The sequence below is a fragment of the Electrophorus electricus genome, chromosome 2 (genome assembly GCF_041902795.1).
Source record: "Electrophorus electricus isolate QZ-2024a chromosome 2, ASM4190279v1, whole genome shotgun sequence".
Lineage (NCBI taxonomy): Eukaryota > Metazoa > Chordata > Actinopteri > Gymnotiformes > Gymnotidae > Electrophorus > Electrophorus electricus.
Window position 1 is genome coordinate 29,194,235 of NC_137498.1, and position 14,341 is coordinate 29,208,575.

The 14,341-nt window shown below is 42.0% G+C and overlaps 1 protein-coding gene across 2 annotated transcripts; it reads left to right on the top strand.

The window, feature by feature from the left end:
• Nucleotides 1–4,848: 4,848 nt before the first annotated feature.
• Nucleotides 4,849–11,643, top strand: mrpl3 (mitochondrial ribosomal protein L3). 2 transcript variants are annotated; one of them, XM_027014966.3, is made up of 10 exons: nt 4,849–5,076; nt 5,434–5,612; nt 5,741–5,832; nt 7,666–7,758; nt 8,606–8,705; nt 8,829–8,889; nt 9,744–9,855; nt 10,014–10,091; nt 10,329–10,406; nt 11,227–11,643. In XM_027014966.3, the coding sequence occupies exons 1-10, from the start codon at nt 4,979–4,981 to the stop codon at nt 11,368–11,370; spliced, it is 1,035 nt and encodes a 344-aa protein (XP_026870767.2). In that variant the 5' UTR covers nt 4,849–4,978; the 3' UTR covers nt 11,371–11,643. The 2 variants fall into 2 exon arrangements, with proteins under 2 accessions (XP_026870767.2, XP_026870766.2); XM_027014965.3 differs by having other exon boundaries at nt 4,850–5,076; nt 7,660–7,758.
• Nucleotides 11,644–14,341: the final 2,698 nt, after the last annotated feature.

Below are 14,341 nucleotides of genomic sequence, written 5' to 3' on the forward strand. Positions count from 1 at the left end.
GACAGTAGACTGCCTAGTGTAACTGCATTATATATGACAGTAGACCATGCCTACTGACTGAGGTTGCAACCCCTTTAAATGTCAGTGTGTTTTCTGTGGCATAAAGAAGTAAAATATAATCCTGAAAAGGGGAAGAAAGATGCAGGTTTTAAGACCTTTTCAGATTCACCTTAAAATTGATTTAGATCATTTTGTTCCTCATCAATCTACAAACAATACTCCACAATACTCTGCAAAGCAAAAACAGGATTTTGGAATGTTTTATTAAAAATTAAAATCAGAAATGTGCCATATTGCAGCTCAGCCAGGTTAGAAGGGGAGAATGTTTGCATGTTCATGTCATGTTCAGGTCTCTGCAGGGAGTGTATGTGCACAGTCATGTTCAGGTCTCTGCATGGAGTGTGTATGTGCATGGTCATTTTTGGGTCTCTGCAAAGACTGTATGAGCACAGTTATGTTCATGTCTGTGCAGTAGAATGTGGATGCACAGTCATGTTTGGGTCTCTGCAGAGAGTCTTGGTGAACAGTCATGTATGGATTTCTGCAGGGAGCCATGTTCATATCCTATAGCTGCTCTATTGGGATCAGAGCTGGACTCTGGCTGGACTACTGCAGGACGTTCACAGTTGTCCTGAAGCCACTTTTTTTGGCCAAATTCTTTGGGTCATTGTTGAAATGTAAACATTCACCCCATCCTGTGAGTTTGGGCTTCCACCCAGGATTGCTTTAGATTCTTCTGCATCCATCCTTCCCTCCATCCTGACTTGTCAACCGGTCCCTGTAATAGAAGAATACTCCCAGCATGATGCTGTCATCACTGAATTTTGTTGGGAATGAAGGTGTTAATGAGGTGAGACTCACTGCCTTAGACTAATGGAGAAGACTACACTCTTGGTCAATTCTCTCGACCTTATAGCTTTCAATCCGAAAGACACTGTCAGCTGTGAGATGTTATATAGACAGATGTTTGCCTTTCCTAATTATGCACCATCAGTTCAGGTACAATCCCGTGTACTTGTAGAAGTATTCAGAGCACCACTGATAGACGTAGACGTAGCAGAGCACAAATGTCATAACAACGTTTCTGAATTATGTAAATATGTGTCTAATTTTTAATAAATGTAAAAAAAAATGGCTTTTGCTTTATAGTTTAGTTTTGTGTGAAGACTGATGAGAAAAATGTGTTGAATCCATTTAAGATGAGTCTAAAACATACTAGAAAATGTCAGGAAATGTTCTTTGTGTTCTGTGTACAAACACTGCTCCACATAAAGCAAAATGTTATGAAAAATAATTACATTTTCATACATGTTATACTTAATTTGTTTGTTACAGCATGTATGCTTTATATTATAAACATTTGTGAAATTGGTTTTATGACACCTGAAGATGCTCTGCTTGCCCTTCTGCCCAGGAAACACAATCAATCTTTGTGACCCAAGAAAGCATTTGAACTTCACACATGTATACACACACACACACACACACACACACACACACACACACACACATGCATGCATGTACACACATATCCACACACACTCACAGCCTTTTAATTAACTCCAAAGTCTTGTATAATTAAGCACTCAGATCCCCTGGGTAAAAGGAATCCTCAGAGAGAGAGAGAAAGACAGAGAGAGAAAGCGAGAGAGAGAGAGAGAGAGAGAGAGAGAGAGAGAGAGAGAGAGAGAGAGAGAGTAGACATTATTAAGTGTAAATATGTACATGCTACGGTTTCTCTATTAGCTTTTGCTGCTTTTGATGTAGAGGTTATTTGACGTTGCTCTGCAGGAAGTATGAAATAACCACACTGAAAAAACAAGTGATGTGTTTAGAATAAATTCTCTTGAGGAAGATTGTGGTATCGGCCAGAGGAGGATGGGCCGCCCCTTTTGAGTCTTGGTCCCTCTCAAGGCTTCTTCCTCATGCTCTAGGGAGTCTTTCCTTGCCAGTGTTGCCCTTGGCTTTCTCACTGGGTGTTGGACTTGGACATTTGTAAAGCTGCATTGTGACATCTGTTTTAAAAAAGTGCTATATAAATAAATTTGACTTTGACTTTGACATTGGAAATTGATACCTGTAACTTTCAGAGATGTGGGTGAGAAACCACTAGAGGCATTGTTTAAACTATATATTGATGTGCATATTTTCAATAATCACCAGACAAGAATTGAAGGACACCTAAGATGCAAATGATATACATATCTGGTCTTTCAGTCCACCTGTATAAGATTTTTTTAAAAACTCAATAATTTTCTCTATACCTTCTTTTTCAATCCAAACAGTCTTTGCACTTCCAAGTGGTCTGTGCTCTTCCTTTGGGCTTTATTTATGGCAAGGGTCCCATAGCCTGCTCTTAGGGCTATTATAGCATATAGCTCCACATACCCTGGCAAAATAAAACAACAACATAAAAATGATATGGGCACACTCACTCTAATCTGTTCATACTGCAGGTTTTGTGATGGCTTTAATTGTAATTCTACCTTTAGAAAAAAAAGCACAAGTGAAATTCATAGTTTTCATGTATGAAAACCGTGTCAGATACAAATGCTAATTGTTTACTATAAAAATATAATATTTGCCAACACATTTATACATATTTGTTTTAATAATAACAGCAGGTATTCAATGAATATAGAACACATCTTTAATAAAACATATATAAAAGATATGATGTGAACCATATGATGTATCCCTTTACACATGAAAAAGAAGTGAAAAAAAATTACATGGGTATCTGACACGTGATTTTCACTTCACACGTGAAACTATGAATTTCACGTGCTTTGGGTGTTCTCTGGGTATGAATCTTCACACTCAAAACACTGGTGTGTTTAGCTCCTTGCATCCTTGATAATGGTGATGATGATGATGATGATGATGATGATGATGATGATGATGATGATGATGATGATGATGATGATGGTGATTATGGTGATGATGGTGAGATGTGATTATGGTGATGACATTGCTATGTATGTGACAAATAAACCAAACTTGAAACTTGATGATGGTGATGTAATGATGATGATGATGATGATGATGATGATGATGGTGGTGATGAGGATCATGATCATATTCATAATGGAATAAACATTGGAAAATTCATGTGACAGAGAAGCATAAACTGGAGTGAAACAGACAACTCTGCATGGATCATTTCTTTCTGAAAGCCTGGTTCTCTTGTTTGATGTGTTTGTTTTGGGGGAGCGCTGGTGTGTTTGTTGGTGTGGTGGTTTTGGGGGCAGGGCTGGTGTGTTTGTTGCTATGTTTGTTGTGGGGGTAGGGCTCATTAATTGTTTGCTGTGTTTGTTTGAGGGCAGGGCTGGTTTGTTTGTTGGTGTGTTTGTTTTGGTGGTGGGACTGGATTTGTCATAGTATATGTTTCAGAATAAGGGTACAGAGGCACACAAAGAACTGTCTTCTTGAATTTAGTATCAGTATGTACACACCTCATATTTGTAACCTACAATCAAAGAGTCCTCCATGTTCAAAATCCATCAACCACCAATTGGTTAAACAATAGAAATTGTTTACTATATAAATTCAAAACTTAAAATGTAATTTCAGCACAGCATGGCACTCACAGGTACATAGATTATAATAAATTATCATAAATTAAGATTTTCCAGATACACAAGGGCAAGACAAAATCTGTGTAATGATCTACAAAGAGCATCTAAATTCCATACACAGATCCTAGCTCATTTGAGCATATACCAGCACCACAATTTATATTCTCCCAGAGAATTTGCAGGCTAAGGTGTTGAATGTAAATCCATGAGCACTCTGTACCCATAGATAGCAACTTCACTTTGTTGCTGTCCCACTCATTTCTGGAGTTGTTTGATTTATCTTAAACATATAATGACAGATGTATACTCTGTGAACTAAATGCATACAAATTAATTTTGTCTGTATGTCCTGAAGGGGCACCGGTTAGACGAGTGCTGCTGCACTGTGTCTTCATGTCCACGTAGGTAACTCTCACACTGGCTCTCTTCATTCACTTTCACTCAAGCTGCTGTATGTCTGGTGCATGTGTGCACTGGCTAGGAACCCCTGAGCTCCCGTTGACTTAAAATCCCTATCACAAATGTATGTAATTAAAATCTTACTCTAACACTGTTGTCTTCTACCAGAGGCCTGGGAGTTTGGGTGTGGCAGAGGTTTTTTCACTGTTCTTAGGATTGTGCATCATCTGGACTGATGATGTCATTTCTGGGGTCTGTCATTCCTGGCAGCCACTGCTCCACCTTAGGGATCACAGTTCCAAGTGTCCCTGTCACCACTGGTGCAACCTTGGTGTTAACCTTCCACTTTCTCTCTACTTCTTCTTTCAGTGCCTGGTATTATTCCACTTTCTCATATTCATTCTATTACCAATGTTGTTTTCTGCATCTTGTCCACTATCATAATGTCTAGCTGGTTTGCTACCACTGGTTTATGTGTCTGCATGTGGAGGTCCCAGAGGATCTTAGCCTTGTTGTTCTCCACCATTTATTTATGCATGCCAGGTGTATAATATATATTTAGGCATAAACCTTTCCAAATGCTCTACTGTACATATAATGTCACCTTGTGAATAATGTGATAGCATACATACAGACCCTTAGTCAGTACAGTGGGTAAGATATCTGTCAGATATTAATGCATGTTAGAAAAATCATATGCTCATCTTGACAGTTTCTATTTTGAATAAAGGTTTGAAATAAAAAAAAGAGCCACATACTGTGTCGACCGTAAACTATGACTCAGAAAGTTTCTCTGTTTGTTTTTCAACGTGGAACAAATGTTTGAGCGGAACTATTAATACATACTGAGCGCCTCACCGATGCATTCAAAACGTCACACCGGAAATTCAAGGAATGACATTTCAGGACAAATACGAGAATGGTGTGCATGTGTCTGTGAATAACTTTGATAAAGGCTTGGTTTGAATAATATAGTTATAGTCTGTGTAATTTTCGAAAATATGGCAGCGTGGACTTGTAGAATTCTTAAGCTTGGTGATGCACTGCTAAAAGGAACGGTCAGAATTGGTTCCCGAGCTGGTACTGCAACATTTGAAAGGTAGGCTGCTAAGGTTTCGCTCCACGCTAATGAAGCACGCTAGCTATGTAGCTAAACTAGATAGCTAGTTAACTAATGGCCCTTCTAGTTACGTGAGTATAATAGCAAGAAATGTATTATGGACGTCTCTTTTAATAAGGGTGTTTACGCGTAAATGTGTTAAATGTCGTATCTGTGCTGTTATATTGCTAGGAAGATTGGTAAATTTCGCAACTTGATTAACTAGTTAGCTAACATTTATGCAGCATCAAATAACCCAACAGGCTAGCGATTTTATGAATCGTGTGCAAGTAACTTTTTGAATAACATTTGGTGACTGTTAAGGCACATTTTGCATTCGTTTATTTTTTGCAATAGTGTTCCAGTTGTCCAGTGTGTCAGGACTATCAAAACGTCTACATGGTGGGATGAGCATCTTTCAGAAGATAATGTGTCCTTTATGAGGAAAACTGTTATGGAAGAGTACAAGCAACTGACCACAGACAAACTCAACCCTTTGAAGGACGAACCATGGCCACGACACGAGTGGGAGGAAAGTGAGTCATTTATTCTAGCTTGCAACCGAGTTATGAGATGTGACAAACTTGTGCCATGACTGGGATTCAGAATGTTCCTTTGGTTTTAGAGTTAATGTAAGACAAAAAAAAAAACCTTTCTTCCACAGACAGTCGAAGGGTGGGTCTTGTTGCAGTTAAGTTGGGAATGATGCCAGTGTGGACCAAGACAGGAGAGAAACATGTAGTGACTATGCTCCAGGTAATCGTCTCATTCACTTTCTGTGGGGCAAGGAGGACAGCAATTTTATTTAGTTGCTTAGTAGTTTATTTAGGTGTCACTGTGACACATTTCATTCATCAGTTATGTAAAATCCAACAGCATATTACTTATTTTGTTAAATTCCCTAAACAACACAGCACACAGAATAATATCCCTCACTGTCAGCTGGGTTCCCAGATACATGGTTTATTGTCACTACTTCAGGACAGAATTTAAGTTTCTTCTCATATTTACTTTGTCAAGAGTCACTACCTTGCATCTCAGCTTGGAGGTTTGCCTTCTCAAACATAATGTGTCATTGTTAATGGCTGACTTTAGTATTGTTCAATCGGGATCACTAAGATGTGCAGGAATACATATCTCACATGTGTCTTCTACCAGAGGCATGGGGTTTGAGGGTGCGGCATGGGGTTCCTAGGGTTATGCTCTTCTAGACAGAGACTGATGATGTCTTTCCTGGCATCAGTTGGATGCACACCTCCAGGCTGGGTATCGCAACCCCATGTTTCCTTATCACCATTGGAACAACTTTGGTGTTAATCTTAATCATATTCTCTCTCTCTCTTTCTCCTTCTCCTTTCGGTCCCTGGTATTTATTAGGGGTGTAACAGTAGGTGTAGTTGTCCCAAACCTTCGTAGTATGCACATTATGGTTTGATGCGTGCACTCGTGTGGAGAATACGTGGTGGCCTGTTTGTGAAGATTGATGAATGTAATGCAGAATCAAATTTTACAACTGTGAGTTCCACCCGAAGCCTTAAACTGTAATCTGTTACAAGATAACAGCATGCTATTTTGAGTTTAGCTCAAGATCATTGGTGTCTGACTGAGTCAGTCACAATATGACAAATGCAAATGACACAAAGGAGCTAGAAGACCCTCCTGCTTCTTTCAAATCAGCTGTGTGGGAACATTTCAATAGGAACATTCCCTGCTGAACTTTGACAGCGAGTGGTGGACAAGGGCTATGTGTCGGTGTTCTAGGGTATGTGTGGAACCGCTTGGACATGCAAACATATTCAACAGCATCACCCTGATGTGCCAGACATTTAAAATTTTACATTTCAGAGTTTGGCAGATGTTCTTATTCAGAGCAACTTAAAATTTCAATATGTTATAGAGGTCAGCGAATGTAGTTTTAGGAGTCTTGCCCGAGGACTATTACTGATATAGTGTGGTGCACGCCAGATGGGGTTTGTACCCACATCCCCCATGGGAGAGGCAGCATTGTTGCCCCTTCCACTATGCCAACCAACCAATCCCTGCAGTCAACAACCTAAACACTACGAGTTCAGCTACTTCTCCCTGCTGCTTCTCAGCAGCACCTGTAATGTTTTTGGCCCTGTCTGCTTCTGCATCTATAAGTATTTGGTGTTTACATTTCATTACACAACACTGTCCTACTGTCTGTAAATGGGAAGAAACCTAGGCTTAATAATTGGGGGAGGTTGTTGCTTCTTTCCCATCTTACTGAACCGTGATGTGAACCGAACTGTGTTGTCCAAACTGCAGTGTGGCCCTTTTGTGTACTGTTAAACCTCTGGTATTTGGCCAACTGCTCATATTCCTTTCCTTGAATGTTTCCCTCACTTGCGACTTCTTATTGCCTCTTTCCTGGTTATATACTGCTTTAAAGCGGTTAGAGCTAGAACTAAACTCTGTAGGGGTAGATCTCCAAGAGCAGAGTGGGGGATACCATTCCTTTGTTTGTTATTGAAGTCTCGTGTGTGTGTGTGTGTGTGTGTGTGTGTGTGTGTGTGTGTGTGTGTGTGTGTGTGTGTGTGTGTGTGTGTGTGTGTGTGTCAGGTGCAGGATTGCCATGTGATCAAGTACCTGTCTAAAGATGAGAATGATGGCCGGTCAGCTGCACTGATTGTAGGGGCTAAAAACGTCTCCCCCTTTTATGTGAGTATATATGAGTAAGTTTTATACATTCGAAGAACACCAACATACCCTGTTCATTTAGAAAAGCCGTGTTGTTTGTACATGAGGCCCCACACACTTTCCTCATACGTCTTTGCATTCTTGACTTTTGTGGGTGAAGTTTGTATAAATTGAGCAGTGCAATGTGTGAAGAGGCTGAATAATGAGAGGTGAAGTGGTCCTACAGGAGAATTTCTCTGAGCGTGTGGCGGTGACCTTGCTGTCCAAGTATGCTCATGCTGCATAGAATTAAAAGAGACAGTTAAGTTTGGTGTTTTCCTTCACCCTCTTTACCTTTTGCCTTCCTCTGCAGTTTTCCTCATTTTGTTTCCAATACATTCATCCTCTCTCTCTCTCTCTCTCTCTCTCTCTCTCTCTCTCTCTCTCTCTCTCTCTCTCTCTCTCTCTCTCTCTCTCTCTCTCTCTCTCTCTCTCTCTCTCACGCACTCATTTTCTCTTACTCCTCGTGGATTGGTTTTGTTTGGGGGTATTTGTCTCAGTGAGATGGCCAAAGAGATCTCTGGTTTTATTGAAGGATGAATGAATCTGGAGGGACCAAAACACTTTTTATCTCGCTGGTGCTCATCAGTCAGAGAAAGCATTAATAGGAATTTCAAATAGAGGTGAAGAACTCACTGTGGGGGAGCAGAACAGAGGTGTTGATTAGCAGGTAGCAGGCATGGAGGATGTCTCAGTGTTCCCTCACTTTCTTCCCAGACCCTGTGTGTGGGCGGGGTGATGGATGCAGGTGGTTGGGGTTAGAAGTCAGCTGGGTGGAATGGATGTAAGAAGGGTGTGTGCAGGGTAACTGTCTCTGTCCCTCCTGCAGCGGTCAGAGGAATCTATGGATATATTCCGGAATGCTGGCTTGCCCCCCAAACAAAAATTGACGACATTCAATGTCACCAACAATGCTATCATCAAACCAGGTATGTTTCCCCAGCACAGGGATGTGTGTGTTCATCCTGGGAGGTGTTCAGATTGCCATGAACATGTTATCATTGTTTTTACTGTAGCATTTCCAAGTTTTTCTTCTTCCTTTTTGTGTTCAGGCACACCACTCTACGCTGCTCATTTCCGCCCAGGACAAGTTGTGGATGTCACAGCCAAAACGTGAGTATCCATGCACACACTTTCTTTGTGAACAGCCACATCCCCATTCAGACAGGCAGTTGGCATGGGAGCAACAGTGTCCCTCTTCCCACTCAATCGGTGTGGGAAGAGCCAAACGCCTGTTGAGGCAAGAAGTGTGTGTGAGCCTAAACTGGCTGCACCGCTTCCTTGTTCAACTGTGTCCCAGTTCAGATAGGTGGTCGCCGTGGGAACCTGAACTAGCTGCACCACATCCACTCACAGTTCATACTGCATGTGAGGCTGCTTTTTAAAGAAATACCAAATGCGCATTGAATGCAAGGGAGATCAGATTTAATCAAATTTGATATGTGATTAGATTTGATATTGAGGGTATTGAGTTATCTAATGGTAGATAACTGAGTAATCTAATTGTCTGGTGTTCAGCAGGGTGAGAAATTGTGAGGTACTGTGGCAAGTTTCAATAGTGTAGGGCTGTTTTGTTTGTTTTTGTGTGTGTATGTGTGTGTGTGAGACAGAGAGAGAGAGAGAGAGAGAGGTGTATTGAGTAAAAAGTTTTCTTGTAATACCAAAGAAACAAACTAAGTCTAGAATGGATTTTTTTTTGTTTGTGTTTGCTATTTGCAAGTTGTACAGTGCAGCAACAGAAAGCCAAGTGTGTGCATATATTCCAGAAGTTTCTCCCAGTTTGAGTGTCACTGCAGTTAGACTTGCATCACAAATTTTCTGCAATAAATGGTGTGCGTTTGTTTGTGTCACAGTCCAGTACCTGGTGAATTTTCTAAAGTGAATGAGTGGATCCTAATTGAAACTAATTAAAAGATTGTAGGATTGGGAGCTGAGGTAATGTGGCTATGTTTGGTGCTGTGTTGTAGGATTGGGAAAGGTTTCCAGGGTGTGATGAAGCGATGGGGCTTCAGTGGTCAGCCAGCCTCTCATGGCCAAACCAAGACACATCGGAGACCAGGAGCCCTGGGACCTGGAGGGGTAAGTGGTGGGTGTGAGTACATCTGTGTGCATGCACACATGAGTGCGTGCGTGTGTGTGCACATGCATGCATGTGTACATATGTCTGCATGTGTACACTTGAGTGTGTATACATGTGTATATATGTGAGTGTGTGATGAACTGCCCTCTTCTCACAGGACCCTGCCAAAGTTTTCAAAGGGAAGAAGATGCCAGGCAAAATGGGAAATATTTATAACACCGCCTTTGGCTTAAAGGTACAGACACACATTTAACAGAAACAGATTTTACAGCCCCACATAATGTTTTAAGGCACACGGGCAGCCCGTGCTTAATTCCTGGCTCAGCAACACCTTGCATCTTCCACACAGAAGAAACTCTGGGGACTCTCTGCTTGTGCTGTGTTAATGATGAAGGACCTGCAAAGTTGCCACAGAAGTGTTAATGTATGAGAGAGTAAGGTTAAGATTGTGTGTGTTTGTTTTTTGGGTCAGGTTTGGAGGGTCAACACCAAATATAATGTCTTGTATGTCAACGGCTCTGTTCCAGGCCACCGCAACTGCTTGGTCAAGGTAGACAACACGCTCACACACACTTCCACACCCACCCACCCAACTAAGACCATGCATACACACACTACCAGAGCCAGGTAAGATCAAACATGTACATTTCCTACTGAGATCAAGGCAGTTAATTAGTGCTCTACACCTCTCTTATAGCAGGCATACACTCATTTTAGTCTCCAATGCCCCCAAAATCCTGACCACGCCCCCTCCCCTACACTGGCACTGCCCCCAAGTTTATCCTTTCGCATTTAGAATTGCTCTTTTTTTTCTACTGCACTCATCGCTTTCAGCAGTGTGTCGCTAAAATTAGAGTCCTGTACTGTCTGTGCCAGCACAGAGCCCTGCCTTGATACAGCCTGAACACCTTTGTGCCGTGTAATCCATCTCTATCAATACTAAAAACTACACTGGCATACATAAAGGGCCTTAATAATCATTAGAGCATCGATCCAGTTCAGTCAGCACTTTGGCCTCCAGTTTGTTTACTTATGTGTGCATGGATCTTTCCAGTATTTCCCACTATACTCTAAATAGATTTCAGAGTTGCTAAGGAAAGTTTGGGCAAAATTTCTCTCTTCGTAACTTGGGTCTTTATGGTTTTTAGTGGCCTACATGCAGAAATGCACATGGGCTGTGTTGTTGGATGTTATTTCTGCTTTCATCTACATTTACAGATGCTGCTTAGATGATTCTGAGTTTTAAACTGGAATGCAACTAGTGCAAGAGGTCCTTTGAGAGACATCACAGACATGCACATGCACACAGGAATGAACTGCTGTAGGCTTGCCTGAACTCTGCCTCTGACATTGTCGCCTTGTTCACCCAGGTGAGGGACACCATTCTGCCCCGCCTTCTGAAGAAGAATAATGACCCGCCGTTCCCCACTTTCTTTGCTGAGGGTGGAGAGGAGCTCCCCGAAGACCTGTATGCCGAAGACATGTTTCAGCCTGGGGAGCCAGTCCCTGAATAAGGCAGCGACCCGGCGATGCCAAACAGCAGCACCATCTGAGTGCTGGGCCCTTTGTCCTACTAGAAGCTTTGCTGTTAGACTGTCATGAAAGTGGGAACACCAGGGACTCCTCAAAGCTGTGATGTGACTGCTGACAGATCTCCATTCAAACCCATGTTCTTGCTCATGTAATGCATAAACAAACCCTTGAACAGGAGATGTTCAAGGTAGTGTGAATGTCTGGCATCTAGTGTGGGAAAAAAAATGCGTACACGCAATAAATGTTTGATAACACTCTGCTTTTATTGTTTTTGGAAAAGAGCAACATGCAACTTGGAGAAAATGTCAGCCAGGTTGGGAGCAGGATGTCAGCATAGCGAAAGGCTCTTTAAATGCTTTGAGGTGCGAGAAAGCATTCTGGTTGTTTCCAAGATCACTCTGATTGGTCAGTTCTAGGACTACAATATGGCCAGTACCCCATCCCTAGAGGTCTTCCCTTTTCTGTTGTTGCTGGAGAAGGCTGCTGACCCTAAGCTCTAACCCTTACTCTTGCTGCACATTATTACTGATTAGAAGGTTGTTTTTTGGAGGTTGTTTAGTTCCATATTTGGATCTTGGCTGACTGGAGTCACCAGTGAGCAGCATGACCTTTTGACACAGGCTGAATCCATGACGTTTTACACCTCATCTCACTTCTTTGCCTTGAATTGTAATCCAGTCCCTGTTTTCTATGGTCACCGAGTCATTCCAAATGGGTGCCCTGCTTAACAGGCCTCCGCAGCCCTCGCCTTCAGGTTTCAGCACTTTTTCACCTCTGTTAGCTGTTTATGTTCCCACGCCCCAGTCCGTCTTCTGCTCTGGCTTTTGCTCACTCTCGAGACATTGTGCAAGTCAGAAGAGCCTTGGGCAACAAGTCAGCTTTCCCCTTGTTTCTCAGCACGCCAAGTAGTCCAGAGCACTCTGTCGCTGGGCTGTCTAGCCGTTAAACTTAAACTGGAAGGCCCCTGTCAATCAAATCTCTCACCAGACTTACTAAGAGATTTGCTTCATGAATCTCATGAGTGAAGCTACTGTCACAGTTTATTGCATGATATTGATGGGGTATGGTGCTCTCTGCCCTGAGGTGGTGAGAAGACTGCTCTTTCCACCTAGGAGTATTCAGGCGTGTCGGGTACGAGGCCAGTCAAGAGACCTGGACCAGGGAGGTCAGAGGGCATCAAAGCCTCTGTGCTGCCCCTCTTCTCGTGTTGTCATAAACTCCAAGCCAAATAAAGGGCGTCTGTCACACATGCGCACACACATGCTCCTGAGATGGCTCTACTCTCAGGCATATTTGCATTTCATTTGCTGGTTTCACATGACTTCCTGTGGATGAAAATGGCAGATTGCAAGATGCAGTTTCAGTTTGCTTATCAAGAAGCTTGTGAATTAATTTTCCTTGACCAGGACCTTGATGGAAGTCACACCACAATTTCTAATTTACTTTGTTGTGCTATCTAAAAATTTACTTTTGAAGATGATTCCTAACCAAGACCACAATTTTTAGTTTTTCTGAGTTTTTCTTAGTTTTATGGGCTAGTATGTGAAGGTTTAGGTTCTGCTATAAGGACTGTGCAACCAATAAGAATAAATGGAGCTTTAAAATTAGTTTGCTCAGGTTATTGTGTGACCTTCGGCCTCGTGGCAACTCGAGAGCACTTTTCCTTTCCATCAAGAATGTTAGGTGACATGGTGACTTTATAAGTGTGCAGTAACAATATACTCTCATAGTTCTCTGTCATTGACTGGCATTTGATTTTCATAACAGCTTATTGGTTCATGCAGGTTAGGTAGACCAGCAAGACACACGAGTGCACATGCATCATCAGCAGTTCTGGGAGCTATGTGTGGGTGAGCACTGGCTAGCATTGACATGGAATGCTGGGAACACATCAGCCTGACGGTGCAGGTCTGTGAGCATGCCGCAGAGGGACACTACGCTGACCCTCACGCACTTCAGCTGAGGAGAGGGAAAAGATACTGAGAAAGGCTATTATTTTGCTCACTGAAAGTCAGAGGAGTAAATCACAGCATTATGGATGCATGACGAGAAGCTTACTAGGGGAGGAGAGTAAATGTGTGTGTGTGTGTGTGAGGAGAGAGAGAGGTGTGTGTGTGTGTCTGTACAACTGAGGAGAATGTGTGTGTACAAGTGTTGAGAGGAAGTGGTGTGTGTGTGAACATGTGATGAGAGGTTATGTGTGCAAGTGAGTGTTAAGAGGAAGGGGTATGTGCATGTATGAGTGAGAGAAAGGTGTGTGTGTGTATGTACAAGTGATGAGAAGGGGGGGGGGGTGTATGTACAATTGATGAGGGGAAGGTGTGTGCATGTATGAGTGAGATGTGTACTTTTAAAAAGTGAATTCCCCTCCTGTTAGTTGGCATCACTGACCAGTATATTCACTAAACAGCATAGTTTCTAGCCACTACGAAACTAAAAGCTCAGAGACTAACAATATAATGTGTCCCAGTCTCAACAATTGTGTCATGAGGTTTACAAATCAAATTTATATGCGAGGTCTGAAAACTGCTTTATGCCTATCATCTGCAGCCTGTAAGTGCCAGCTGCCAACTGTTAAACATGCGTAGAGACCTTAAAAAGGGGGCACATTTTAGGGAGGGTTTACACATAGAAATGGATCCGTACTGGTACAGTGACCTTCAGTTTGTAGATGGACTTAGCATGGTCAGCCAATAGGTGGTTGTTTTACAGGACCATGTGCACTTTGTAGTCTGTCATCCTTTCATAATTTCAGTGGATGATGAGGCCCTTTTTCCATAATACATAGAAAAATACCTTTCACTTAACATATCAGAACTTTAGTGAAAAGTTGTTTAGAGCAAACTGCAAAGTTACTCCTTAAAATAACAATACTTTTCTTATTTCTATATTATGCAACTTCAAATAAAGGTGTGTGCTTAGATGTTTAGTGATTAAAGAAGCCATTGCCAA